The 22,660-nt window shown below is 54.4% G+C and overlaps 7 protein-coding genes across 7 annotated transcripts; 4 read left to right on the top strand and 3 right to left on the bottom strand.

Annotated features, from left to right (window-relative positions):
* Positions 1-179: 179 nt before the first annotated feature.
* G647_04482 (uncharacterized protein) lies at positions 180-4,553 on the top strand (the record flags this gene model as incomplete). Its single annotated transcript, XM_008728824.1, has 1 exon — positions 180-4,553. The coding sequence occupies one exon, from the start codon at positions 180-182 to the stop codon at positions 4,551-4,553; it is 4,374 nt and encodes a 1,457-aa protein (XP_008727046.1).
* A 1,736-nt stretch (positions 4,554-6,289) lies between these two features.
* G647_04483 (uncharacterized protein) lies at positions 6,290-10,834 on the top strand (the record flags this gene model as incomplete). Its single annotated transcript, XM_008728825.1, has 2 exons — positions 6,290-6,435; positions 6,484-10,834. The coding sequence occupies 2 exons, from the start codon at positions 6,290-6,292 to the stop codon at positions 10,832-10,834; spliced, it is 4,497 nt and encodes a 1,498-aa protein (XP_008727047.1).
* A 789-nt stretch (positions 10,835-11,623) lies between these two features.
* G647_04484 (uncharacterized protein) lies at positions 11,624-13,638 on the bottom strand (the record flags this gene model as incomplete). The annotated part of the gene is made up of 5 exons (XM_008728826.1): positions 11,624-12,360; positions 12,431-12,630; positions 12,685-12,831; positions 12,888-13,031; positions 13,085-13,638. 5 exons carry the CDS (start codon positions 13,636-13,638, stop codon positions 11,624-11,626), a joined length of 1,782 nt encoding a protein of 593 aa, XP_008727048.1.
* Positions 13,639-15,613: 1,975 nt separating this feature from the next.
* Positions 15,614-16,396, top strand: G647_04485 (uncharacterized protein; the record flags this gene model as incomplete). The annotated part of the gene is made up of 3 exons (XM_008728827.1): positions 15,614-15,681; positions 15,732-15,918; positions 15,968-16,396. 3 exons carry the CDS (start codon positions 15,614-15,616, stop codon positions 16,394-16,396), a joined length of 684 nt encoding a protein of 227 aa, XP_008727049.1.
* Positions 16,397-16,909: 513 nt separating this feature from the next.
* On the top strand, positions 16,910-18,589 carry G647_04486 (uncharacterized protein; the record flags this gene model as incomplete). Its single annotated transcript, XM_008728828.1, has 1 exon — positions 16,910-18,589. The coding sequence occupies one exon, from the start codon at positions 16,910-16,912 to the stop codon at positions 18,587-18,589; it is 1,680 nt and encodes a 559-aa protein (XP_008727050.1).
* A 375-nt stretch (positions 18,590-18,964) lies between these two features.
* On the bottom strand, positions 18,965-20,538 carry G647_04487 (uncharacterized protein; the record flags this gene model as incomplete). The annotated part of the gene is made up of 5 exons (XM_008728829.1): positions 18,965-19,602; positions 19,681-19,778; positions 19,857-20,115; positions 20,205-20,282; positions 20,340-20,538. 5 exons carry the CDS (start codon positions 20,536-20,538, stop codon positions 18,965-18,967), a joined length of 1,272 nt encoding a protein of 423 aa, XP_008727051.1.
* A 1,098-nt stretch (positions 20,539-21,636) lies between these two features.
* On the bottom strand, positions 21,637-22,587 carry G647_04488 (uncharacterized protein; the record flags this gene model as incomplete). The annotated part of the gene is made up of 2 exons (XM_008728830.1): positions 21,637-22,171; positions 22,232-22,587. 2 exons carry the CDS (start codon positions 22,585-22,587, stop codon positions 21,637-21,639), a joined length of 891 nt encoding a protein of 296 aa, XP_008727052.1.
* Between the last annotated feature and the right edge of the window lie 73 nt (positions 22,588-22,660).

The following is a 22,660-nucleotide window of genomic DNA, read 5'->3' on the forward strand; positions in this document are numbered from 1 at the left end:
GGAACTTTGAGTCGAGCCTCACCTCCACTTCACTTTCCTATCGATTGGGCTAGTTGACCTTGCGATCCTGCGCGATCTTCAATGCACAACCCATCGTTTGTTCGCGTTTCGGCCGCGAGCTACGCGGAGTTCGCTTCTACACATGGCATGAGACCGCCATCAGAATTCTTCGAATAAGTATGGGCAACACGCAGAGTCAAGAAGGTGACTCTGCCGAGCTTGCGACACAAGCTGGGACCGAGGACTGTGAGTACGCTCTCTCAGTTGCGGAGGATCGCATGGTAGTTGAGCTGACCGCGCCTTCAGTAGAATTTGATCTCTCCCAGATACCGGACGACCGCGATGTCTCTGAACAAAACACACCTGCCCGCGTCCAAACCGATCAACAACTCTCTGATGCTTCCACGAATGCGCTACGCCGCACCGATTCACCCAGGCCGCAGAAACCGGCGCGACGAAAAAGGCAGACCGTAGACAAGCAAGCTGGTAGGAGTAAAAGCGAGCGGAAAAGGAGGAGGTCGTCCAATAACACAAACAATGAAGCCGCAAGCGATATACTGGTTCGCGAGTCGCAACCTGCTCCAGAGTCCTTAGATCCAACTGAAGAAGATCGGCCATTAAAGGAGACAGAGCCTGAGACATACCACATCTACGCCACTTCCGACGAGAGCGATGTGGAGGATGGGGATCATCGAATGACAGGACGTGTGCCCAATGGCTTCAAAGCGGTCAACGGCCCCAGTCATTACGGCATCCCCGAACTCCAAGATGAAAGTGCTGATGAGGGCGGCAGCGACGAAGAGGATGCGGCTCAGGCGTCAGGGCACGCAATAGACCCCGACTCGGCGGTTGAGGCTCTTAATCTGCTGGCATCAGTGGCAGGAACTCAGCCTTCAGCAGCAGGACCTGCGACCCAAGCCGCCATCAAGCTTTCGAGACCGAGACAGACTAGCGAAGGCCGATATACCTGTCCCTGGTTTGACACTCATGGTTGCACTCAGACTTTCGCGCAAATGCAGGGAGCCATCAGACATGCGAAGCTCCCACACGCAACGACAACCGTGGAAGCAGTTGTCCAGGCGCCCACGACTACTCAGACAACTACTGTTGCTCAGACCCAGACTGACCAGAGTGTGGATGCTCCGCAAAAGGCCGAGATTCCTCCGCCAAAGGTCACTAGCGAAGGCCGGTATATGTGTCCCTGGGTAGACGTCTATGGATGTGACATGACTTTCGCCCAGCGGAAGGGAGCCATGAGGCATGCAAATCTCCACACGAAACAGTTTACCTGCTTCGTCTGCAACAAGGCGGTGGCCCGCCAGGATACGTTGCTCAAACACATGAAGCAGCATAATGGCATGGAGATCGCAGCGGCGACGAATGCCGATGGTGAAACGATTCAGAAAGGGAACAAACCTGGACAGCAGTCAAATAAGCTACTTGAAGAAGTCGGCGCTGAGGCTGAGGAACCGCAGCAGGACGTATCAGACGACGTCTCAGGGGAATTCGCAACGCCCGAAGTCGCATCACGCTCTGGCGAAGATGCTCAGTGGAGCAGCGTCGAGAGCGTGCCGCGAGATGTCCAGCATGTGGGCGATACTGTGATGCAAGGCATCGAGATCAATGGAGATGCTGCACGTGAAGTGTCCAACTCACCGTCCACTGAGCCATCAAGTATTTTCGATGAAGAAGACACTATCGCGAAGCAGACGCCGATCGCTGCGGGCAAGTTGAAGCGCAAGCGATCCGTGGAAGACTCTGAAGGAGTCACCCGACAGAGTCTTGAGAGAAACAGGAAACGCAAGAAGGCATCGTGGGGCACGCCACCCACCTCTATTCCATCCGTTGAACCAGTCAGACCGGAAACGCCCAAAAGTTCAGCTGTTGAAGCAGCAGCCCGAAGTCGGCAAATCACCGATAAGATCGTCCCACGCCTACAGACTAGACAAGGCAGCATGGACGATTGGGCGCAGAGGTTTACACCCGGTTCTAACCTTAAACATCCAACTCTTAACCCTACACCTCCTCGTCCGAATACGCAGCAGATCGAGGTCGTTATTCCGCAAACAAGCCAAGCTGGGCCTTCTAGGTTGAAGCAGCGGAGGATACGCGCACCGCCTTCGGACGAAGCAACGGCTGTAGGCAATGAGGACGCTGAAACTGATACCTCCACCAAATTCAGACGCAAGAAGCTTCGGAAAGCCACGTATGCGACACCGAAGGGAAAGAAGCGTGCAGAGCCCGACGTGGAATACTCGACACCGGCAAAACAGGCCACGATCAAGGAAGGCGAGGAATCTGAGGCTGACAAATCGGACAATGACGGGATGTCGCCTGTCGATATAGCTACGTCTGTCGCTAAAAGGACGTTTCCGGGAAGACAACAAGCTCCGACCGCAGATAACGATCAGGACTCGGATTTCGATGTGACTCGCGCTCCCGAATCAGATAACGAGACGACACAGGCGGAAAGACCAGCCGCACCCGCGAAGAAACCGAGAAAGAGCACTGGAACCAAGAAAATCGAGCGACCGAGCTCTGCGGATGCTGTTGAATGCGTTCGGTGCCATCGTGTTTTCGCGAGCCAGGACCAGCTCCGCAAACACCAGAAGAAACGATCAGCGCACGTCGGACTGGTCAAGTGCCACGACTGCTCCGAAGAGTTCTATGCAACTGCGGGACTCATCCGGCATGAGAAAGACACTGGTCATGGGAGAGGTAATGGCCTGCAAGGACGAGTTGGTGCTTTCAGCCAAGACGAGGTCAATAAACTCAATAAGTGGAGGGATACATTCTGCGACTACCACAATATCAGCCGGACAGAGTTCAACGATATGATGACAGGCACGCTTGAGCGAGGCAAAGGTGCCACTTGGAATTGGGCTTTTGTCAAGAGAGCGGAGTTTCTCAAGGAATACCTCAATGTGCTGCCCAACAGGAACAAGCGGTCCATGCTACGCTACCGCGAGCGGAATTTCCAGAATGTCGAGGGCATGAAAAACTGGTCGGCGGAAGATGATAAGGAACTCATTCGGTTGCAGAAAGAGCTGGGCACGAAGTGGGCGGAGATTGCTCGACGGCTCGGCAGAAATGCAGATGCGGTGAGCCAACGCTGGCGCCATAAACTGCAGTACGGTGAAGTCGAGACGGGCGAGTGGTCCCAAGCCGAGAGAGCCAAATTCCGCGAGATCCTAGAAGAGTTCTGTACTGACAAAGATGGGAACGCACTCGAACATATGCAGATCCCATGGAACAGAGTCAGCGAGAAGATGGGATCGCGGTCTGCCCAACAATGCTCGAACCATTACCGCACTTTACATTCGAAGAAGGAACGCGGTAGATGGGTCAGGGTTGACGCGTTGGAGAAGGCACCTGGTTCAAGTCGGCTCTTGAAGACCAGTAAGATGGCGCTACGGTTGAGTGGGCAGACGAGGGGCAAAAGGACTCCTAAAAAGGGCCTCTCTGAAGAATTTATCCGAGAAGATGACGAGGGAGATGATGAATCTGATCCTGCTGAGGAGGATCCCGAGGACGAGCGCACACAGAAAGACAGCCCAAATGCCCAACGACCTGGATCAGATGTTGAAGACGAGGAGGAGGACGATCCACGCTCAGGCACCGAAGATACCACCAGCCCTGCACCTGTGACTCGCAAGCGCAAGCCGCTTCCCATTAAAACGCCCAGCAAACCCATGCGATCCAGCCAGCTCTTCGAACAAACACAAACAAACACCTCCGCACTGAAGCCGTCTCAGACAAGTAGGAGGAGGAGAAGTGGTCAACCAAGTCAGGATCGACAATCTCCGAACATTCCCATCCAACGCCGACATATCAGCTCGAAGACGCCTCTGAAAGAGCCCCGCACTTCAGACAATGGACAGCTGGATGGCGACGTTGAAGACGACTCTGGGAACGGCGATGAGGATGCGCGAGGGAAGAGGGAGAGCTCCCAAGAGCTCGGCACCATCAGTGATACCGATGCTGACGAAGACGGAAACGAAAACGAAAACGAAGCCAAAGGAGATGAGGAGGTCTACGACGAGAGTCCTCCCGATGACTCTGCTGATGAACCTGATAATGAAATGGCCAGGGCTGAGCATGAAGAAGAAACTCCAGACGAAGACGACGAGGCAAGGGACGACGAGCAAGCTGTCCCATATGAGAGCGGCGGAGAGGAAGTTGCTAAGAGCGACGGCATTGCAGGAGATCTGGTAGACAACGGAGCCGAGGAAGAAGACACTGACGATTCCGTCGACACAGACGAAGCTACGCAAGACAGCAACGAAAGCGACACAGAAAGCGCGAGCGAGGACGAAAGTGTTCCAGAATCGGGAGAAGAGGACGATGCGCAAGAAGACGTCCCGGCAGCGGAAGCAGAACCGCCCACATCAAGTTTCATGGCCAGCATCAACGAGTCTGCCAAACGGGCAAATATCAAAAAGGTGCGCAGCGGCAGCCAGAACCACGGCCAGACCATGCTGGGATTTCCTACCTGGGGAAGGCATAGTAGGCGAGACATATGGCAAAGGGAGAGTGATGAGGACAGTGACTGACTGATCCTGATCTGGCAAGATTGCCAGGCTTCGCATGAGCCCCATATCCCGAACAGTTGTCCCAGTGCAGCGTCGGGTAATTCCTTAAGTCACGCTGATACGACCTATATGCTCTCCTCAGTGGCATTGCATCTCGATGCGGTCCGTGACGGACTATCAACGTTTGTAACATTACGGAGTACAGTAGATCTTTATAAAGTCTATTGCGAGCACCTGATTAGGGTGGCACGCAGTAATGAGATACCCGAGCTATAACTTCTCATTCTCAGAGTACAACCAGAGGATGTACTACAACAACGCGAAAGACGGCGCTCTCATGGTCGGTCCTCTGACGGTTGCTTGGGGCTCCACTCGACATATATTCAAAGGCTCCAAAGGGAGCACACTGTTAAGGTGTACGTAGCTCTGTCCAGTCAATACTCAAGAACATCTTCGTGTACGAGTCGAGTAAAGGGAGCATGACCTTCTTCATTGCTCCCTTGGCCAGATTGGTGTCCGTCGCCCAGTATCTTCGTGCGTACTCAAGTCGAAAAAAGTTGGTCAACGTTCGCAGCCTGAGGCTGGGACCAGGACCAGGACCAGAGGGAATCGTTCGCAACATACTAGAGTATCATCGCAATTCTGCCCGATAAGCGTCTAGGCTCATCGTGGATCAGTTCTCGTCAGTGAAATTCTCAAAGCCGTCGTTCTTGGACCACTGTCACATTTGATATCTGTTGCATAGAGCTTGAAGCCGTCAGGCGAGGTCGAGTAGTCTTTCTCATGTGAAGTAGCCCCGTCGAGACAGGAGAAGGACCCTTCACGCAATCAAAGGCGAGTATAGGTTCTCGCAGGTGAGAAGTCTATCTGGATGAGTGCAGACGAGAATCTGGTACCCCGTACGAGTTATAGTGAGAAAGGAAGTGGCTTCTGTGCGCAGGACTGCAGACGAGCCTCCATTGAGCGCGGCATAATGCAGCGCACTTCTACCTCAGAAGGCAGAAGTAGCTTGATATCTCCTGCGTTCTTCTGTATTCTTTTTCAGGTGAGCTCGATAGAGCTTGCTTGTAGATCGTTTTCTCCGAAGCCGAACTCCTCCACCAATATCCAACTCGTTGAGGCAGCGGGACTCGACCACTACCGTTAACTAAGGGAGGCGAGATGTAGAGTTATAGGTCTCTAGCCGCGTGGGCGAACTAGTCTAGACATCATCAGGAGCTTCTCGTCTCGACAATAGGTTGGGACAGAGACGTTCGATCGGGGGCTTGTGAGTTGCCCTGTGGCCGAGGAAAACGAAGAACGATGGAATTTTAGGGTCGAGTCCGAAATCCCACGGTGGTGGCGCCTCCGCGACCTGGAGAACGGACTATGTTGTTGAAGGAGAAAAATTTGAACAGTCAAAATATAGCCCGGTTCTCAGTTGTCTAGGGGTGAAAAGAAAGAGCAGAGCGAACAAGGAGGTTTGGGGCCAGGGATCGAAGTCGAGTTTATTGAAGTTGGAGATGAACGACACGAAACACGAAGAAACACGCAGTTTCACATACAAGTTCAGTCCACCTGGCCTCACTTCTCCCTCACTTCCACCTGCGCTCGAGTCACTCACAAACTTGGTCCCATACTGTGCCTGTCTGTTCTTCAGGACATTCTGGGCAGCCCTCACGTTAACTGCAGCTCCCTCGCCTCTGTCCTCGATATGCGCGACTGAAGCAGTTGGACCGTAAAGGCCCTCGCCCTCCTTTCCACGCAGCCTCGTCACAATGAGAACCTCGAACTTGCCATGGAGATGCGTTCTGCTCCCGCTTGTGCAGTTGTGCTCAGCTGTTGCTTCCACACACACATCCCCCTCGGTCAATGTTGACCTACAGGCTTCCTTTTCCGCCGGGCCTTTCTTGGTAGAGTTGCTGTATGCTCCCTTCCCCCACTCCCTGTCCAAGGGCTGACAAGCACGCAGAGAAACGGCAGCACTCGAGAATTCATCCTCCTATTTCCCCCTCCTTGACCGCATTGCCGATGGCGTCTTTACAGATCTACATTCGGAGCAAGAGCTGTACACTAAATTCCTCGATGTATTACAAGATGAGGGTCACATATCTAATCCCGAGTCGCTTTCCTCTTTCCAGTTTGCCCTCGCTCTCCATGCTGCGGCGCCCAGGGTCGAGGCTCATTTCCAATACTACAACACCTCCGTCCAACCCCATTTGATGGCCGCTCAGGATGCCGTTTGTCCTGTCTGGATCTACCTGGACGGCCAGCAATTCTGCTCCCCTGCTCTCGACCGTGCTCAGCAGGCGGTGATCATGCCAGATGCTGATGACGATCTTCCTTTCGATCGAGTCCTTGGTACATCATCTGACGGACCTGCCTCGATTCTGTACGCAGACATCACTCATCCGTTGTTTGGTCAATCCCATGGCGTTGTGAGCCAGACCGCACGACAGGGCAAATCAACATACCGGGTCCGCTACAGACCGTCGAGCCTTGAGACAAAGAAACCGATCTACGTTTCCGGGTATGGTGTCGAGTTGGTACTCAAACGTACCGACTATATCGTTATTGACGACCGTGACGCTCACAAGCCGGAGGACGCTGCCTCGAATCAGCTGTCGTTGGAAGACGCCAAGGACGACAACCTCAAAGACCTTAAACCCTTGACTACTTCCGAGGTGGTAAACCTTGGTCTGAACGCTGCCAACTTCATTGCGGCAAGTTCAGATCCCCTCGAGACTCTGCTGCAAGTTACCTCGGATTTTCCCCGGTACTCATCCCTCCTAGCTTCTGCAAACGCCAGCAAAGAATTCGTCCTAGAACATCGCGGAAATCGAGAGAGATTCTTGCCTTCAGGCTACAACGTGTTTTGGATCAACGGCGTCCAGATCGAGCCTCGCCAGATCAATGCCTACTCCCTGCTCGACCACTTAAGAAGGGAAAGGCGCATTATTGGCGAGCTCAAAGACCTCGGGTTGACCTCTTCGGAAGCCATAAGTCTCCTCTCCAGCGAAGTGATTGCTGAGGCACAGACCAACGAACTCCCACAACGGTTTGACTGGCGCGATGACTCCGAGGCCAACGAGGTCTTGATGTGGCTGAATGATCTTGAGCAAGATAAGCGATATAATGCGTGGTCCAAATCTCTACGCACTTTATTCCAGAGGACCTATCCGGGCCAACTGCCCCAGATAGCCCGTGATATCCACAACCTCGTCGTCCCCATTGACATGGGTAACATCAAGGACATCGAGCTGATTGCCACATCACTGCAAAGCTTGGTCCGAAGATCAGTGCCCTTAAGAATTGCTCTCCTCCCCACTGGTGAAGGTGAGACAGCGAACACCTACGCCAAAATTGCTTATCACATCTTGGATACATATGGTTTGACGGCTCTGATGAACTTCTTCTCCGACGTCGTCGCCTCCAAGAAGCTGGTCTCCAACCCGGAGAAAAGCTTTAATAACGCAATCAAAGGTCGTGCCGTTCGGCAAGGGAAGCACGCGCAGCCCTACCAGGTTGTCCTGGACGACGTGGGTCTTAGTTTACGGCTGCAGGCGAGAGATGACTACCTTAAGCGCTTAGCCTTGGGCGGTCCAGACCCGCCGTTCCTGATCAACGGAGTCGTCCTTCCACGGATGGACAATTGGTTCGAGCTTATGAGTGCCCGACTGTACTCGGATCTCCAGATAATCCAACAAGCCGTTATGCAAGAAGCGATCTTAGAAGAATCCTGGATACCCGAGTTTTTTCTCTTTCAGGCTGTCAAAAGCCGCAACGAGTTGGTGTTTCCCGATGATCCGAAGGATGTCAATATCGTCGATGTTGGCCTGCTATCAAGTCAATTTGCCGATGTGTTTGCTCGCCTGCCTAGAATCCTTGGCTCAGAAGCAACGTTGTTGAGTGATCGAGCTCATCTCCTTGTCATTGCCGATATCGATTCCGAACGCGGCCGAGGCTTGATTTCGGAGGCACTGTTGTTTTATCAACGATACCCGGAGATAGAGATGCTGGTACTACACAATCCGAGCGGTGAGGCGCAGAACTCCAACTATGCCAATGCTTTGCACGCACTTGTGCAGAATGGCGCCCGCGACTTGACAGTTGCACAACTTCAGCAGTTGCTCAGCGACGATCATAACACGTCGGCAGATGGCTCAAGCGAGTCTTCTGCTGATTTCTGGGCTTCTCAAGTAACGCTAGCGCGAGGTCTCGGGTTGTCAGAAGGCCAGAATGGATTGTGGCTTAATGGTCGCCTCCTTGGGCCCATTGAACAGCCTCTGACCAGTGCTGATCTAGAGTCATTGCTCGAAGTGGAACGAAGGGAAAGGATAGCTCCGGTCACAACTGCTATCACTGGACTTGCATTGGAGGACCGGTTCTCTGACGCCTTGACTCTAGCCAAAGTGAGCTCGCTTGTCGCTCGATCCCTTAAATCCGACCTCCCAGAAGGTTTGAGGGAGTCCGCACCTTTGATCAGGATGGATCGTTTCAAGATCTGGAACAGCACACACACGTCGATCAACCTATCCAACTCGGCGGACCCGACCATCCAGATTGTTGCCGTCGTCGACCCAGCTTCCGAAATTGTGCAGCAATGGGTGCCGATCCTGCAGACCCTATCGCACCTTAGTGGGGTGGGCGTCCAGATCTTCCTCAACCCCAAGGACAGACTGACCGAGTTGCCCGTCAAACGATTCATTCGCCAAGTGATCAGCGCGGAACCAAGCTTCAACGCTGATGGCTCACTCGCAATGCCCAAGGCTTCATTCGATGGTATCCCAAGAGACACACTTTTCAACCTCGGGATGATAGTCCCACCGTCGTGGTTGGTGGCACCAAAGCAATCCATTCACGATCTTGACAACATCAAGCTCAGCAGTCTCGCAGAGGGCGACAACATCGATGCCACTTATGAGCTCGAGCACATTCTTATTGAAGGGCACGCGCGTGATGTTACCAACGGCCCACCACCTCGTGGTGTACAACTGTTACTGGGGACTGAGCAGGAGCCTCATTTCACCGATACTATTGTCATGGCTAATCTAGGATACTTCCAATTCAAAGCCAACCCGGGATACTGGCAGATATCATTGAAGCCCGGCAGGTCATCAAAGATCTTTAACATCGAGAGCGTTGGACCTTACGGCTACTCCGCCAAGCCGGGCGACGAGACCACTTCGGTCGCCCTATTATCCTTCCAGGGCTTGACGCTGTTTCCTCGTCTGTCCCGCAAGCCTGGTATGGAAGAGGAAGATGTGCTGGAAGCATCCGGATTCGGTGGAGCCATGGACTACTTCAGCAAGGGCGCATCGTTTGCCTCTTCGGCACTTTCGTCGCTAGGCTTCAAAAAAGCCTCAACAAATGCTGACATCAACATATTCTCCGTCGCCTCTGGACATCTATACGAGCGGATGCTCAACATTATGATGGTGTCTGTCATGAAGCACACCAAACACAGCGTGAAGTTCTGGTTTATCGAGCAATTCCTTTCGCCTTCATTCAAGACCACGCTCCCTTCCCTGGCCGAGCATTATGGCTTCGAGTACGAGATGGTGACGTACAAATGGCCGTACTGGCTACGAGGACAAAAGGAAAAACAGCGGGAGATCTGGGGCTACAAGATCTTGTTCCTCGACGTGCTCTTCCCGCTGGACTTGGACAAAGTCATCTTCGTGGATGCCGATCAAATTGTCCGGACCGACATGATGGAGTTGAACAAGGTGGATCTGAAGGGTGCCCCGTACGGGTTCACGCCCATGTGCGACTCGCGCACGGAAATGGAAGGCTTCCGCTTCTGGAAGCAAGGATACTGGCAGACATACCTTCGAGGGAAGCCGTACCATATTTCGGCGTTGTACGTTGTCGACTTGAAACGCTTCCGCCAGCTTGCCGCGGGGGATCGACTGAGACAGCAGTATCAAGCCCTCTCGGCCGATCCGGCCAGTCTGTCGAACCTTGACCAAGATCTACCCAACCACATGCAACATAACTTGCCGATCCACAGTTTGCCTCAAGAGTGGCTGTGGTGCGAGACATGGTGCAGCGATGAATCGCTCGCCAAAGCAAAGACGATCGATCTCTGCAATAATCCGCAGACCAAGGAACCGAAATTGGATCGCGCGAGAAGACAGGTCCCCGAATGGACGGAATACGACGAAGAGATCGCTGCTGTCATTCGCGCTGCGAAGGAAAAGCAGGACACCGATGGGTCTAGAGCCGTAGTAGCGGGGCACGAAGATTTGAACGAGGCTGCCACCGATGAAGGAAGCCAGGAGAAGCCGGTCAGCGACGAGAGGATCCGGGACGAGTTATGATGTATTTTGCCATCTCCGTCTGTTGCTTGTCAGACTCTGCGAAGCTTTCGGGGATAGAAAGGATCATAGACTGTACAATATAACACAACACCACACAACACTGTCGTTCTGAAGAAGCTTTCAGGAAATAATTTCGCAAGAAACCCTGAATTGGCTCACTCCTCACTGCTCACTGTGTTTCCTGGAGTCCGGCGGTCATCGAGTTCTACAGGAATATATGAATGATGTATCGGCAAGGAAATCGTCGGCGAGGAGTGAACCTACTATAGTCACTTACTTACTGTACATTCGAACCATCGCATACAACAGTGTTGTTCTGGAGTTCTACGATGAGTCAAATATGTAGTTCTTCAGGTCGAGACACACACACACACACACACACACAGACGGAGCGAGAGAGAGAGAGAGAGAGAGAGAGAGAGAGAGAGAGAGAGAGAATGTAGAAATCCTCGGTTTTGCTCGGTTCCGACGGGGCCGAGTTAACTATTATTATTATCGTTATCATCCATTCAGTCAAATGGTCCACGTAGTCTCAGAATGTGCAGATGGATTTCAATTCTCGATATTATGTGGTGGTGTTGTAATCCACTCATTCACCCACTCACCCACTCAACCACTCACTCACTAAATCACCAACATACTCTGTACATCTCATTTTGACGCGTAGCCCATCCGCCCTCGACATCTCCCCTGATCATCGAAGTTCCAAAGTCGACTTCATTCAGGCTCCAAATATCGAGGCCCAGTCAAAGAACGAACTTTCCAGCCCAGTCGGCCAGCCCAGCTGTCTTACTCACGAATCCTCGCCGCCACCCGGTTGGTCATGTATTTCGAGATGTTGCCGATGAAAAGACAGGCAATGATGGCGCAGGCGCCGAAGCTGATGCTGGTCAACCACACGTATTTCAGGCTGTCAGCGTACGCCCAGCGACTGCCTATGGCGGCCGCGTCGATGATTTGCGCGTTCACGCCCGGCACGGACGTCAAATTCGCAGGCGCGCCCAGGTAAGTGGCCACGAACTGTTCAGCCGAGGAGAGGGGAAGGCCCGCCGCGACGGCGTATTCCCCGATATAGGCGGGCAATTTGGGCGTGAGCTTGTTGATGAAAACGTTGTAGTAGATGGCATATCCGATGGAGCCACCGACGGCGCGGATCGTGAGCGACAGGGCGACGCACGTGGCGATGCTTGTGTCGGGCGTCACTGTGACGGCCACGGTGGCGGCGGGCACGAGCACGGCTCCGACACCAAAGCCTGTCATGGTGCCGAGGCCGATGGCGAGGCCTTCGCGGTCGGGGTTTACTGTGGCGAAAGAGCCCCCGAAAGCTGTCATGATAATGCACCCTGCTAGGAGGAGTTCGCGGTTGTGGCCCTTGAACCATGAGAGGGCGGCGTTGGCAATGACTGCGCCAAAGGTGGTGGACAGTCCGGCGGCCAGGCCACGAAGGCCGACCTTGACCGGATCAGGGTCGAAGATGCTGCTGAAGGCCAGGGGGAAGAAGTTGAGCATAGCGTAGAAGTTCATGCCTGTAGACGGGATGTCAGCTCTGGTACCACTAACTCAGCGCGCCACAGCACGTCGAGGACTCATGCTCACCGGCGATGAAGGCAATCCCATACGCCATTGCGACGATTCGTTGCCCCGTGAACATTTCGTGCGGGACCATCGGATCCTTGCAGTACTTCCACTCCCAGACCACGAAGGCGGCAAGAAGAAACACGCCAACGATGAGTTGCGCGATCACATAGCCACTCGACCAGGGGTGAGAGTACCCGCCGGCTTGGAGAGCGACCAGACTGGGTGAAATCGTTAGACAAAGTCTCGTGTACGATGCGAGCAGGAAGCCTTACATAAGTGTCAAGCCCATGATTGACAGCGCTCCGCCGATGTAATCGATCCTCTTCAGAATCGCCTTGGCAGCTTGGCCCTTCGCCCGAATCTGAGATTCTGGGAAGTAGACGATAAAGATGATGACCCACCAGAGGCCATTCCAGATCCTGTCATCCTGCGTCAGCTACCGACAACCCACGGCAGGGATGCCCCTTTCACTCACAAGCAGATCCAGATGCCCCATCGCCAGGTGTGATAGGTGGACAGCAGCTGCGCGTAAAGCAAGTACGGCGCGAATGGCAAAACGAACAACGTCACCAGAGCAAGATATATTCCTCGCTTGTTGACAGGGACGAGCTCGGAGGTCCTAGTGCGGCGAGTTAGCCTCATGAGCCTCGTCGCATATGGAACACCACTAACCCAGCAAGAGCTGTCAATTCGCCGATCGCAGCCCCAGCCCCAGCGAAGCTCATTCCCACAACGCCTGCGCCAAACGAGCGGGCCGTCGCCAGGACGATGCAGCCCATCATGAGTGCCACGCCACCAGCAAGGGTAATGTTGCGTCGACCAACGAGATCCTGGAGATAGCCACAGAAGGGTGCCACTGCAGATAGGGCAAGGGCATATGACACGGAGAGCCAGGCGGATGCCTCAGATCCGCCAATATCAGCAGCGATGAAAGTAAGAGATCCGCCCACGAAATAGAGCGGTATCTGCGAACCGACGTAGAGGCCGCTGAGAGCAACCGTGGCAACGAAAGTCTTGAGCGTCCAGACCGTCTTAGTCTGGTACTCCGGCGTGTCGCTGCTTGGCTCAGAAGGGCTTGCAGTCGTCAACTCCTCTTTGACCTGTGATTTCTCGTCATAATGGGCATGCTCGCGATGCTCTGTCATCTCCTTGTCGTGGAGGAGTTCGGCATCGTGCTGCCTCTCATGCTCGAGTCGATCTGTGTTCTCTGGTGGTAGGACACTCATGGTGGGTCGTGATTCCTGCCCTGACGCTCCAAGCTGCGGATAACTGAGGCCTGGTTATGGAATTCAAATCCAGGAATGCTATGAAGGAGACAGAGACACCAGCGAAGAGGGAACCTCTGGGCCAAATATCATGCCATGTCGCGCCTCCCCGCTTCTCCGGATCGACAGTATCAGACTCTGACCGTTTGGCTGGAACACCTACCTCGGTCTCGAAGTGTTGACGAAGCTGCAACCAAAGTCTGGGGTTTCAGAAACAGGGGTCTGTATTGGACTAGAGCTAAGGGCTTATGCAGCTCGCACATGGTGTATGGTCGCTTGTGACTTGGCTCTAATGTCGCTGTTGGTCTGATTGGCGATCTGTCGTTTGTCGATGTTGAAAGAGAGGCCCCGAGTCAGTCGTTTTGACACATGCGATGCAGAAATCTGGACTCGTGCATTCGTTCGAGGCTGCGCCGTGGGCTTTCGTGGGAAAGGAGTGTGTCGCATCCCACTTACAAGCTACCCGGACTCGATGTCCACAGCAGACGGCGCGTCTCAATCGGTTGAAGAAGCCCAGCGACCGAGGAGTCTCGTTGCACCGGGCATTCTTGTGGCCAAGGGAGGCGCCGCCGCGGTCCCCCAGCCTTACTATGGTGGGCGTTTGGTCGTTCTCCAGGCCCCACTTCTTCAACCATGGACCCTCCCCCGCAATTTCCCCCTCTTCCTGAAGAGCCGCCATAAAGTAGGGTGCATGGCCACATGGGTCTCTGGGGAAGTAACCGTTGCTGTACCCTCGTGTTGAGACTTCCGTAGCGCTTGATGTTAGCCGAGCTACTTTACGTTGGAAGATCCGCGATCCCTCGGTTGATTGTTTGTTGTGCCTGGGTGCTTGGGACCATGCCTGCCAAATGTGCACATATCAAATTGCTGATTAGATGGCTATGTTGTCGTGAACGAAAGACAATACCATCGGCTAGTATCTAGAGACGGGCCCAGCCCTGTGATCGCGTGAGTAGCCGGCCGCTGGACCTGTGTCCCAGGACCGAGTAGAGAGAGACTGGAAATTGTTTCCTTTCCAAATTAGCAAAGGGGAGGCCAAGTGGTCTCCCGAGGTCCATACCGAGGTCTGCCAGATACGCAGATCGAGGAGTGGTCCAAGTGGAGGTGGAAGGCCTGGGCGGTCTGAAGCAGAGAGACCAGTACTGAGTACGTGCCGGTCCACAGCATTTTCCCATGTACCACTCCTCGTAAACGGACACGTGAGTATAAAGGTCGTCTCTCTTCGGAGCAGAGGAAAGCTCCGCCGACCGACCGGGTCCTGATACACTGTTTGACTCGTTCGTTTGTCGAGACGTTTACTAGTTCACCGGATCGTCGGAAGCCGCAACATGAAGGATCCTGCTGCTTACAGACTTGTTCACTCACCGTCTCTGTTCGTCGTTGTTAACATGACGTGGGACTCGTAGCATCCATATGCCTCTCACTCGTGTACCTCTGAACAGGCACCGCCCCGCTGAAAATGGACGGTTGTTCGCCCGACGCTATGCCGGTTCGGTGCTGCTTTCCCAATTGGGTGGGTGCGGTCGCTGGTACGAGTACACAGTACATTCTGGGTGGACGGTTCAAGGCTGAACTCGCGTACCTGATGAGTTGGTGGTCGGACCCGAGAGGCGTTGTCATTCAGGCAACATCTTTCTCCTTTGCGTAAGTGGCTAGAGGAGACCAAAGCCGGCGCTTGAGAAGCCCGTGTCTCTCACAAACTTGCTCAAATCTGGACAGACAGGGAATCTCGTGCACCGTAGATGGGTGAAAGGTTCAAACACGGGACGGGGAACAGTGTGCGGCCCACTGCTTTCGTCTGCCGTACGTTCACCATGGTGGGATATATGAGGCCCGGCAATCCCTGACAAACGTTCATGATTGTGCCACCAGGATCATAACAGAAGAGCCAGCGGACTAGCATTCAGAGAACCCTTTTTGTAAAGGGAAGCGCAACATGCCGGAACCATTTGACCTCTCCAAACCGAATCGCCCCATTCAGGTTGGAGTGATACTGTTGAACTCGTACGTGGAATGTCTGGTGCTTTGCGCATGATGATTGACACACGACACAGGGAGACCGAGGTATTGGATGTTGCCCCGATCGACCTGCTGCATTCTATGTCAAAGAAATTCGTTGCAGCCCTGGAGCCATTCTATCCGGGAGACATCGCGGCTCAAGCGTTAGACATCGAGTTCCACTGGGTCAACGAGACTGGTAAGACGGCAAAACTGACTGGAGGTATATCGCTTGTGCCGACCGTGAGTTGACTCGAGTTGGACCCTGTCGGAACGCTCATCATTCGTTCAGGACACCTTCGCGAACTGTCCACCACTCGACATCGTGCTCATGGGAGCTCATGTACAACTTGAAGGATACTCTCCGAGCCAGGCTGAGCTTGAGTTCATGCGGAAGAGCTATGATGACTGCACGGCCTTCATTACGATTTGTGGAGGGTGTCTCGCGCCTTTCCAGGCTGGCCTGTTCAAGGACAAGACGGTGACAGCGCCACGATTCATGCTCGACCAAATGCGCCAGACAGCGCCAGAGATAAATTGGGTTGACAAGCGCTGGCAGAGGGATGGCAAGCTGTGGACGAGCGGGGCATTGCTGAACGGCTTGGATCTCATGCGTGCGTTCGGCACTGAATACTGGGGTGGTGAAGGCACTCTGTTGCAGTTTGCGCTGGAATCCGGGCACTACCCACTGAGAGATGTTGGATATGCCGACGCCCCATGAAGGCTGAAGTGCGGTCGAAATCGAGGTAGAAAGATGTTGGATACGCTGACACCCCCATTGAAGGTCTAATTGTATGGTGTAAAGCGAGACGGACAGATGTTCGTCCGGTGCTGCAATGTCTTCCCGGCAGAAAGTGAGCAAGGAGTGAGAGGAAAGTGAGATCGCATATGAAGTTCAGTAGACCGACGTAGAATCACTACGTCGAGGCATAAGTGTTCGAGACGCAAGTGGATATGTAGCCAGGAAGCTTCGGGTCGGCCTTGACATCGTCGCTTACATACCGTCGTCGGAGGCGTCAGCTTCACTGCCTGATGCAAGGTGTGAGGGCCAGGCTCCTGAGCTCAGTGATTGTCCTTGTGAGAGGCGAGGAGCTGTTCGGAGAGGCATGAGTGCACATGCTCTCTGTCGCTGTCATTAAGGTCAGCAGGTGCTAAGAGGGCTTCGGGTTGAAGAAAAATCAACGTGCCTCTTGTCTTGGATGTGGACCTGGATCCGAGGGTATTGGCTTCGACGATGGGCGAATCCTCCGGCAGCGTCGACCATGATGCCTCGCTTGTGGAACACAAAGCAGCCGTGGCCCGAATTTCCAAACAGGTGACCGACTTCCACACCAACAAGGTCCCCTTCCGCATCTTTCACGGGAACACCAACTCGACTCGCTTGAGTGAGCGTCTGCGAGACGCCACAGTGGACATCTCCTCCCTCAACCACGTGCTCTCGGTCTCGCCCTCGAAGCAAACGTGTCTGGTCGAGCCGAACGTGCCCATGGACAAGTTGGTCGAAGCCACGTTGCGGCACGGTCTGGTGCCCCCTGTCGTACCCGAGTTCCCCCGAATCACGGTTGGAGGCGGCTTTGCGGGCACAGCGGGCGAGAGCAGTAGTTTCAGGCATGGCTTTTTCGACAGATCCGTGACTTGGCTGGAGGTTGTTCTTGCGGATGGTGAGGTCGTGACGGCCTCGGAGGAGGAAAGACCCGATCTGTTCCACGGCATGGCAGGCACCTTTGGCACACTCGGCGTCATCACCCTCTTCGAGATGCGCTTGTTACCTGCGAAAGAATTCGTCGAGCTGTCTTATCTGAGGGTGGGGAGCATCGAGCAGGCACAGAAAGTCATCAAGCAGGTTACAAAACAAAAGGAGACCGACTTTGTGGATGGAATCATGTTTGCTCCGGATCAAGGGGTCGTCATGTCCGGGCGGCTCGCTGATCGGAGCGGCGAAACCAAACATCTACCTGTTGTCACGTTCACCAAGGCGTGGGATCAATGGTTTTACCTGCACGCCGAGGCGAGAATGGACAGCATTATGCCGTCCTCCACATCGACACCAACATCCAAGTCTCCGTTCTCGTCTCCTCCTCGCGACTTGATCCCGTTGACGGACTATCTCTTTCGCTATGACCGCGGCGCCTTCTGGACCGGACGCTTCGCATACACATATTTCTACGTGCCCTTCATTCGCCCCGTACGCTGGTTGGCCGACTACTTCATGCACACCCGGATCATGTACCACGCCTTGCATCGTTCAGGTCTCTACCAACGCTTCATAATCCAGGACATGGCCCTGCCGAACAAGAACATGCCCGAGTTCTCCCACTGGCTCGACACGGAGTTGCCGCACGTCTATCCGAGGTGGTTGTGCCCCTTGAAGCCTGGGGAAGGCGTGAGTATGAATCCGCATCTGAGAAATGGCCCACTCGCGTCGACTGCAGAGGTAGACTCGGGTTCTGACTCTGGATCTGCTACCGCCACAGATCGTGCTGAGGGGGGCGATGAGGATGATAACCAGTTCGACAACGCTCTGCTCAACATTGGCATTTGGGGCGAAACTCCTGCCGCATACCTCCAAGTCACGATCAACCGGCTTATCGAACGCAAACTCAAATCTCTGGGTGGCATGAAATGGCTGTACGCACAGACCTTCTACACCGAAGACGAATTCTGGGACATCTACGACAAGAAATGGTACGACGCGTTGCGAATGAAATATAAAGCCACGGGCTATATACCTAGCGTGTTTGACAAAGTCAAGACACGGGATATCTTGGAAGACGTCGCAGACGAAGATGGAAAGATTGTAAAGAAGGACGTCAGATTACCTGTCGAACGCGGCCTGTGGAGCGTGTGGCCTCTAGCTGGAGTGTACGGGGTACTGAGCGCACTGAAGGGAGGCGACTACTTGAGGAAACGGTAGAGAAGACGACTTTGATAGATAGTAGACGGCTGCACATATCTGCAATATAGACTTGGAATGGACTGCCTCGTGCACGATGGTTGCATCTATCATCCAGAGCATTCCGGAGGTGAAAACAAATGCATACAAGTAGCGAGAAGTTATAAGTATAGACATATACTCCGCATGTACGGACCGAGTAAGTGGGACACGTAGGACCCACGGTCCAGCACGGAGTAGGCTGACTGGCCAGAAAATGCTTCCTCCGAGTAAAAGCGAGCGAACGGTCGGATTGATTTTGCCCCATGATCTTCCCCTTTTTTCCCGCCTTCATTCGTTCGACAAGACCCTCTCATCTCCCCAATGCGGGCCGTGATCCCACGCTCATACCCACGACTACGATTGCCGTAGATGTGTGCCCGTAGCGGCCATCTCATAAGGGCCCACACCTCCGTGCGGAAGGACGGGATCGCCCGGAACTTCGCTCTCCGGCTGTGGGCTCATGCGTCCCTGCCGTTGCAGGAAGGCCTCGATGCCGCCCACGGCTGGCGCTGGGGCCGTGTGCATAGAGCTCGGACTGCTAGCCCGCAGGGAATGTACCTCGGTGCTGGGCTGGGTTTCGTGCGTGTGCTGCCCGGGTGGGGGCATCACCGTGCCGAAGATGTCGGTAGAGGGCGAGTGTTGAGGATAAGCATGAGGGTTACCGGCGCCCATCATATGCGGGGACTGCTGCATCGGCGGTTGTCCTGCGTAGCCTTGCGGGTAGGTGGCCGGGTAGCCGCCGCCGTAGGGAGCGCCATTCGGGAGAGGATTGCCGAATGCGTCGGTGACGGGCATGGCCGTCATGGACATGTGTTTGTTCGAAGGCGACATGTAGCCGTAGTTTGCCGCGGGGGGCACGTAGGCTGGGGGGTGAGTCGGGCCCATGGCCGGCGTGGTTGGCGCGGTTGGCTGTTCATTCTTGGCCCGGCGTCTGGATCGGCGGCCACAGAAGAAGATGAGCGCCGCTACGGCGATCACGACGGCCGCACCACCTGCTTTGAGTTAGAGAGCGATAAGACGGGAGCAAGACGCGTTAAAGGCCGCCCGGAAGAAATTTGGTTGCGGCTTACCAACTGCAATCCCGGCTATGGCTCCGGTTGATAGAGTTGAATGGTGCGAATCACTTGACTCGGGCGTGGCTGTTGCCGGAGGCGCAGATACCGATGTGCTGGGCGTCGAGGAATATGTGGCGGTCAAGCTCGTGGTGTATATCGCTGTGGCTGTGGATGTGGCGGTCGTTTTGGACGGATCGTTCTCGTCCGGCCACGGCTCTCCGGGCAGCAGTGCGAAGTCAGAATCGGCCGCGTATTGTTTCTGAGTATCGAGCGAGACGCTGGCATTGGGATTGATGACCCCGACCATCTGGTAGGTGATGCATGAGTTCGGAGCACCGCAGTAGAAGAAGATGGGGTCTGAGTCGTTGATCTGAAGAGTCCATTTCGGTGGGTCGGCGAGGATGGCGTCGACGGGTTTGAAGCCAGAATAGAACCCGACCTTGCCGATACCTGCAATTCAAAACATTTAGCTCATGGGGTCGTGGACGTTCGACTGTCAAGTAGCTATAGTCTGGGAAACAAGGGGTTATTCGTCGTACCGGTCATCTCATAAGGAATACATGGATTTAGGTATTCCGCGCGAATGACCGAGTGGTTTGTGGGATAAAAGTCGAACTCTAGGACGATACTGTCAGCGATGAACCTAACTTCTGGCTGTAGAGCTGGGTATATACCAACGAAGCCGCCCACAGGAACCTGGACGACATCAGGGGCAAAGGTGTGTCCTGCTCGGCCGACCGCAATGGTGGTTGTGAAAGCCTGGGAACTTGTGCTGGTGGAAGTGCTGCTGTCTGTGATGGACGGAGTCGTAGTGCTCTCTTGTGCCAGAGCTGTAGGCAGCAAAGCTGCGAAGATGAGATACAAGAGCCTCATACTTGCAATATTGCCTCAACCGAACGACGAGGCCAGAGAGACGTGAGAGTGAAGCTGAGCAGCACGACCGGTAGTACAAGTGCAAGTGAACGACCCATCTGCCTCGAGTAGTCTTCTCCCACACATGCGATCGGGCGCTGGCAGCCTCCAGGGCTTTGACCAAGCAAAAACCTCCTCATCGTATGCGTCGAGCGGTGCATCGCGCGTGGCTAGATGCGACTGCGGCTGAGTCGATTTCATGCTAGCTACCTTCGGTCTTTCGTGGTATTGGTTTCGACGTGACTGGCTCTTCCAGCCGACCTATCTGTCAAGTCGTGCCCCGTTCGTCGTAGGGCGGTCTAGGGTATGAACCGCAATGGACCTGGAACAGACCGAATTCTGCGATGGGAGCAGCAAATACGGGCGTAAAGCCACCGTGAATGGCGAGCCCAAGGGCTTGCTTCCTTAATGCTTCGGCAAAGTCCCAATAATGCGTCCAGTGTCACGCCTGGGCTGGAAGAACACGAGGGCGGCGGCGAAATTATGTTCGCTGTAGGGTCTCGACGGGCTGCAGCAAGCGGGCCAAGCAACACAGCCCTTCCCTAGCCAATGAGCAAGCATTGGGTTGGGGCGAAACAAGACCCTAGCTTAGCGAGGCCAAGCTAACGTGCTCTTTAAGTGATGGAAATAAGAGCTTCCAAGAGTCGAGCCCTGTGGAGGAAGTGCATGAAGCTGAGTGCTAGATCGGACCGGCACTCTTGGAGACCCTGAAGAAGAGCATCACTGGCAGGTCGCAAATTGTCGGCAAAGACAGCTGAAAGGAAACAGAGATGACCCAAGACGACTAGGTTGCACAGCCTGACGCTGGCTCGCAGGCGGGAAGGCCAGCGACTGGAGCGCCAGGAATACGATTCCATGAGTCTTGCCCCGACAAGCCAAAACGCTGTGCGTCCCTGCCGATGCCCTTTGCCTGACCCAAAAGTATCAATGGCTGGTCTCTTCACTGGTCGAATGAGAGAACGCCTCGTGCACACCGGAGCGCGAATGATACTTTGGCGTAGGGCTGAACTGACCCCTGCGACCGATGCCTCTAATATGGCATGGGCGAGTCCAACCTCTCTACTGGAAAGGCCACCCTCCAATGGTGATTCTGAACAGCGACGGATCAGCCTGAATCTCGGCTTTACGGGCGATCAGCTCTTCCACGTCCCAATTAGCCCACAGAAATCTTCCTGATTTCAGAAAGTCGCCTTCCCCACTGGCTAACCATACCATGAAATTCGCCGGCAATTCTGGGTCGTCCAAGAAGTCACCCGCAGGCACACGATCAAGACCCACCATGACCTTCTCGACCATCTGGGTCTGAACCACGCCGGGGTGCACCGTGAAGACTCGTAGCTGCGGGCTTTCCTCCGCCAGGTATTCGTCGAGCTTTGCCATGGCCAATTTGGACGCAAGGTATGCCGAAGTTTTGGGGAAGTGCGAGGCAGGCAGATGACAAGACGCGGCGTTTGTGTTGATATATGCCGCATTCGGACGGCACTTGGGTAAGAAATGCTTCGCGAAATGGGTTGCAAATTTGGCGTGGATTTCGAATGCTTTCCACCAGTCGTCCTCGTCTGCACCGGCGATGGAGGTCAAATCGGGCAAGTACCTGAGTGGAAGAAGGTCAGCTTCGTAGCATTACAGCGACTCCCTAATCTGTTGACCATACCCAGCACAGTTCGCGAAGACGTCCCAAGCACCCAGTTCGACTCGGATATGGTGAGCAGCGGTACCGACGCTCTCTGCCTTGGAGATATCTGCCACCGACACCAAGACAGTCGCGCCCGGGTATGCTTGGGCAATGGTCTCCTTTGTCTTCTGAAGAGTCGACTCTGTTCGTCCTACCAAAGCAATCTTTCGAGCTCCGGCCTTTGCGAACGCCAGAGCGACGGTGGAACCAATGCTCCCATGCCCTGCTCCAGTTACTATAACGGTCTTGTTCTCAGCTGATAGTGCGGGTCTCGAGGGGTCAATGGCCGCATAGCTGGTTTTCCGATACGTCTTGGTGAAGCACGGGTACGCCATGGTATAAGGAGGGGATCCGGACGGGTTGAAGCACGACCAGTGATGCGGACAGGCGAGATGATATACTTCTCTT

This window comes from Cladophialophora carrionii, assembly GCF_000365165.1.
Source record: "Cladophialophora carrionii CBS 160.54 unplaced genomic scaffold supercont1.3, whole genome shotgun sequence".
In the NCBI taxonomy this organism is placed as follows: Eukaryota; Fungi; Ascomycota; class Eurotiomycetes; order Chaetothyriales; family Herpotrichiellaceae; genus Cladophialophora; species Cladophialophora carrionii.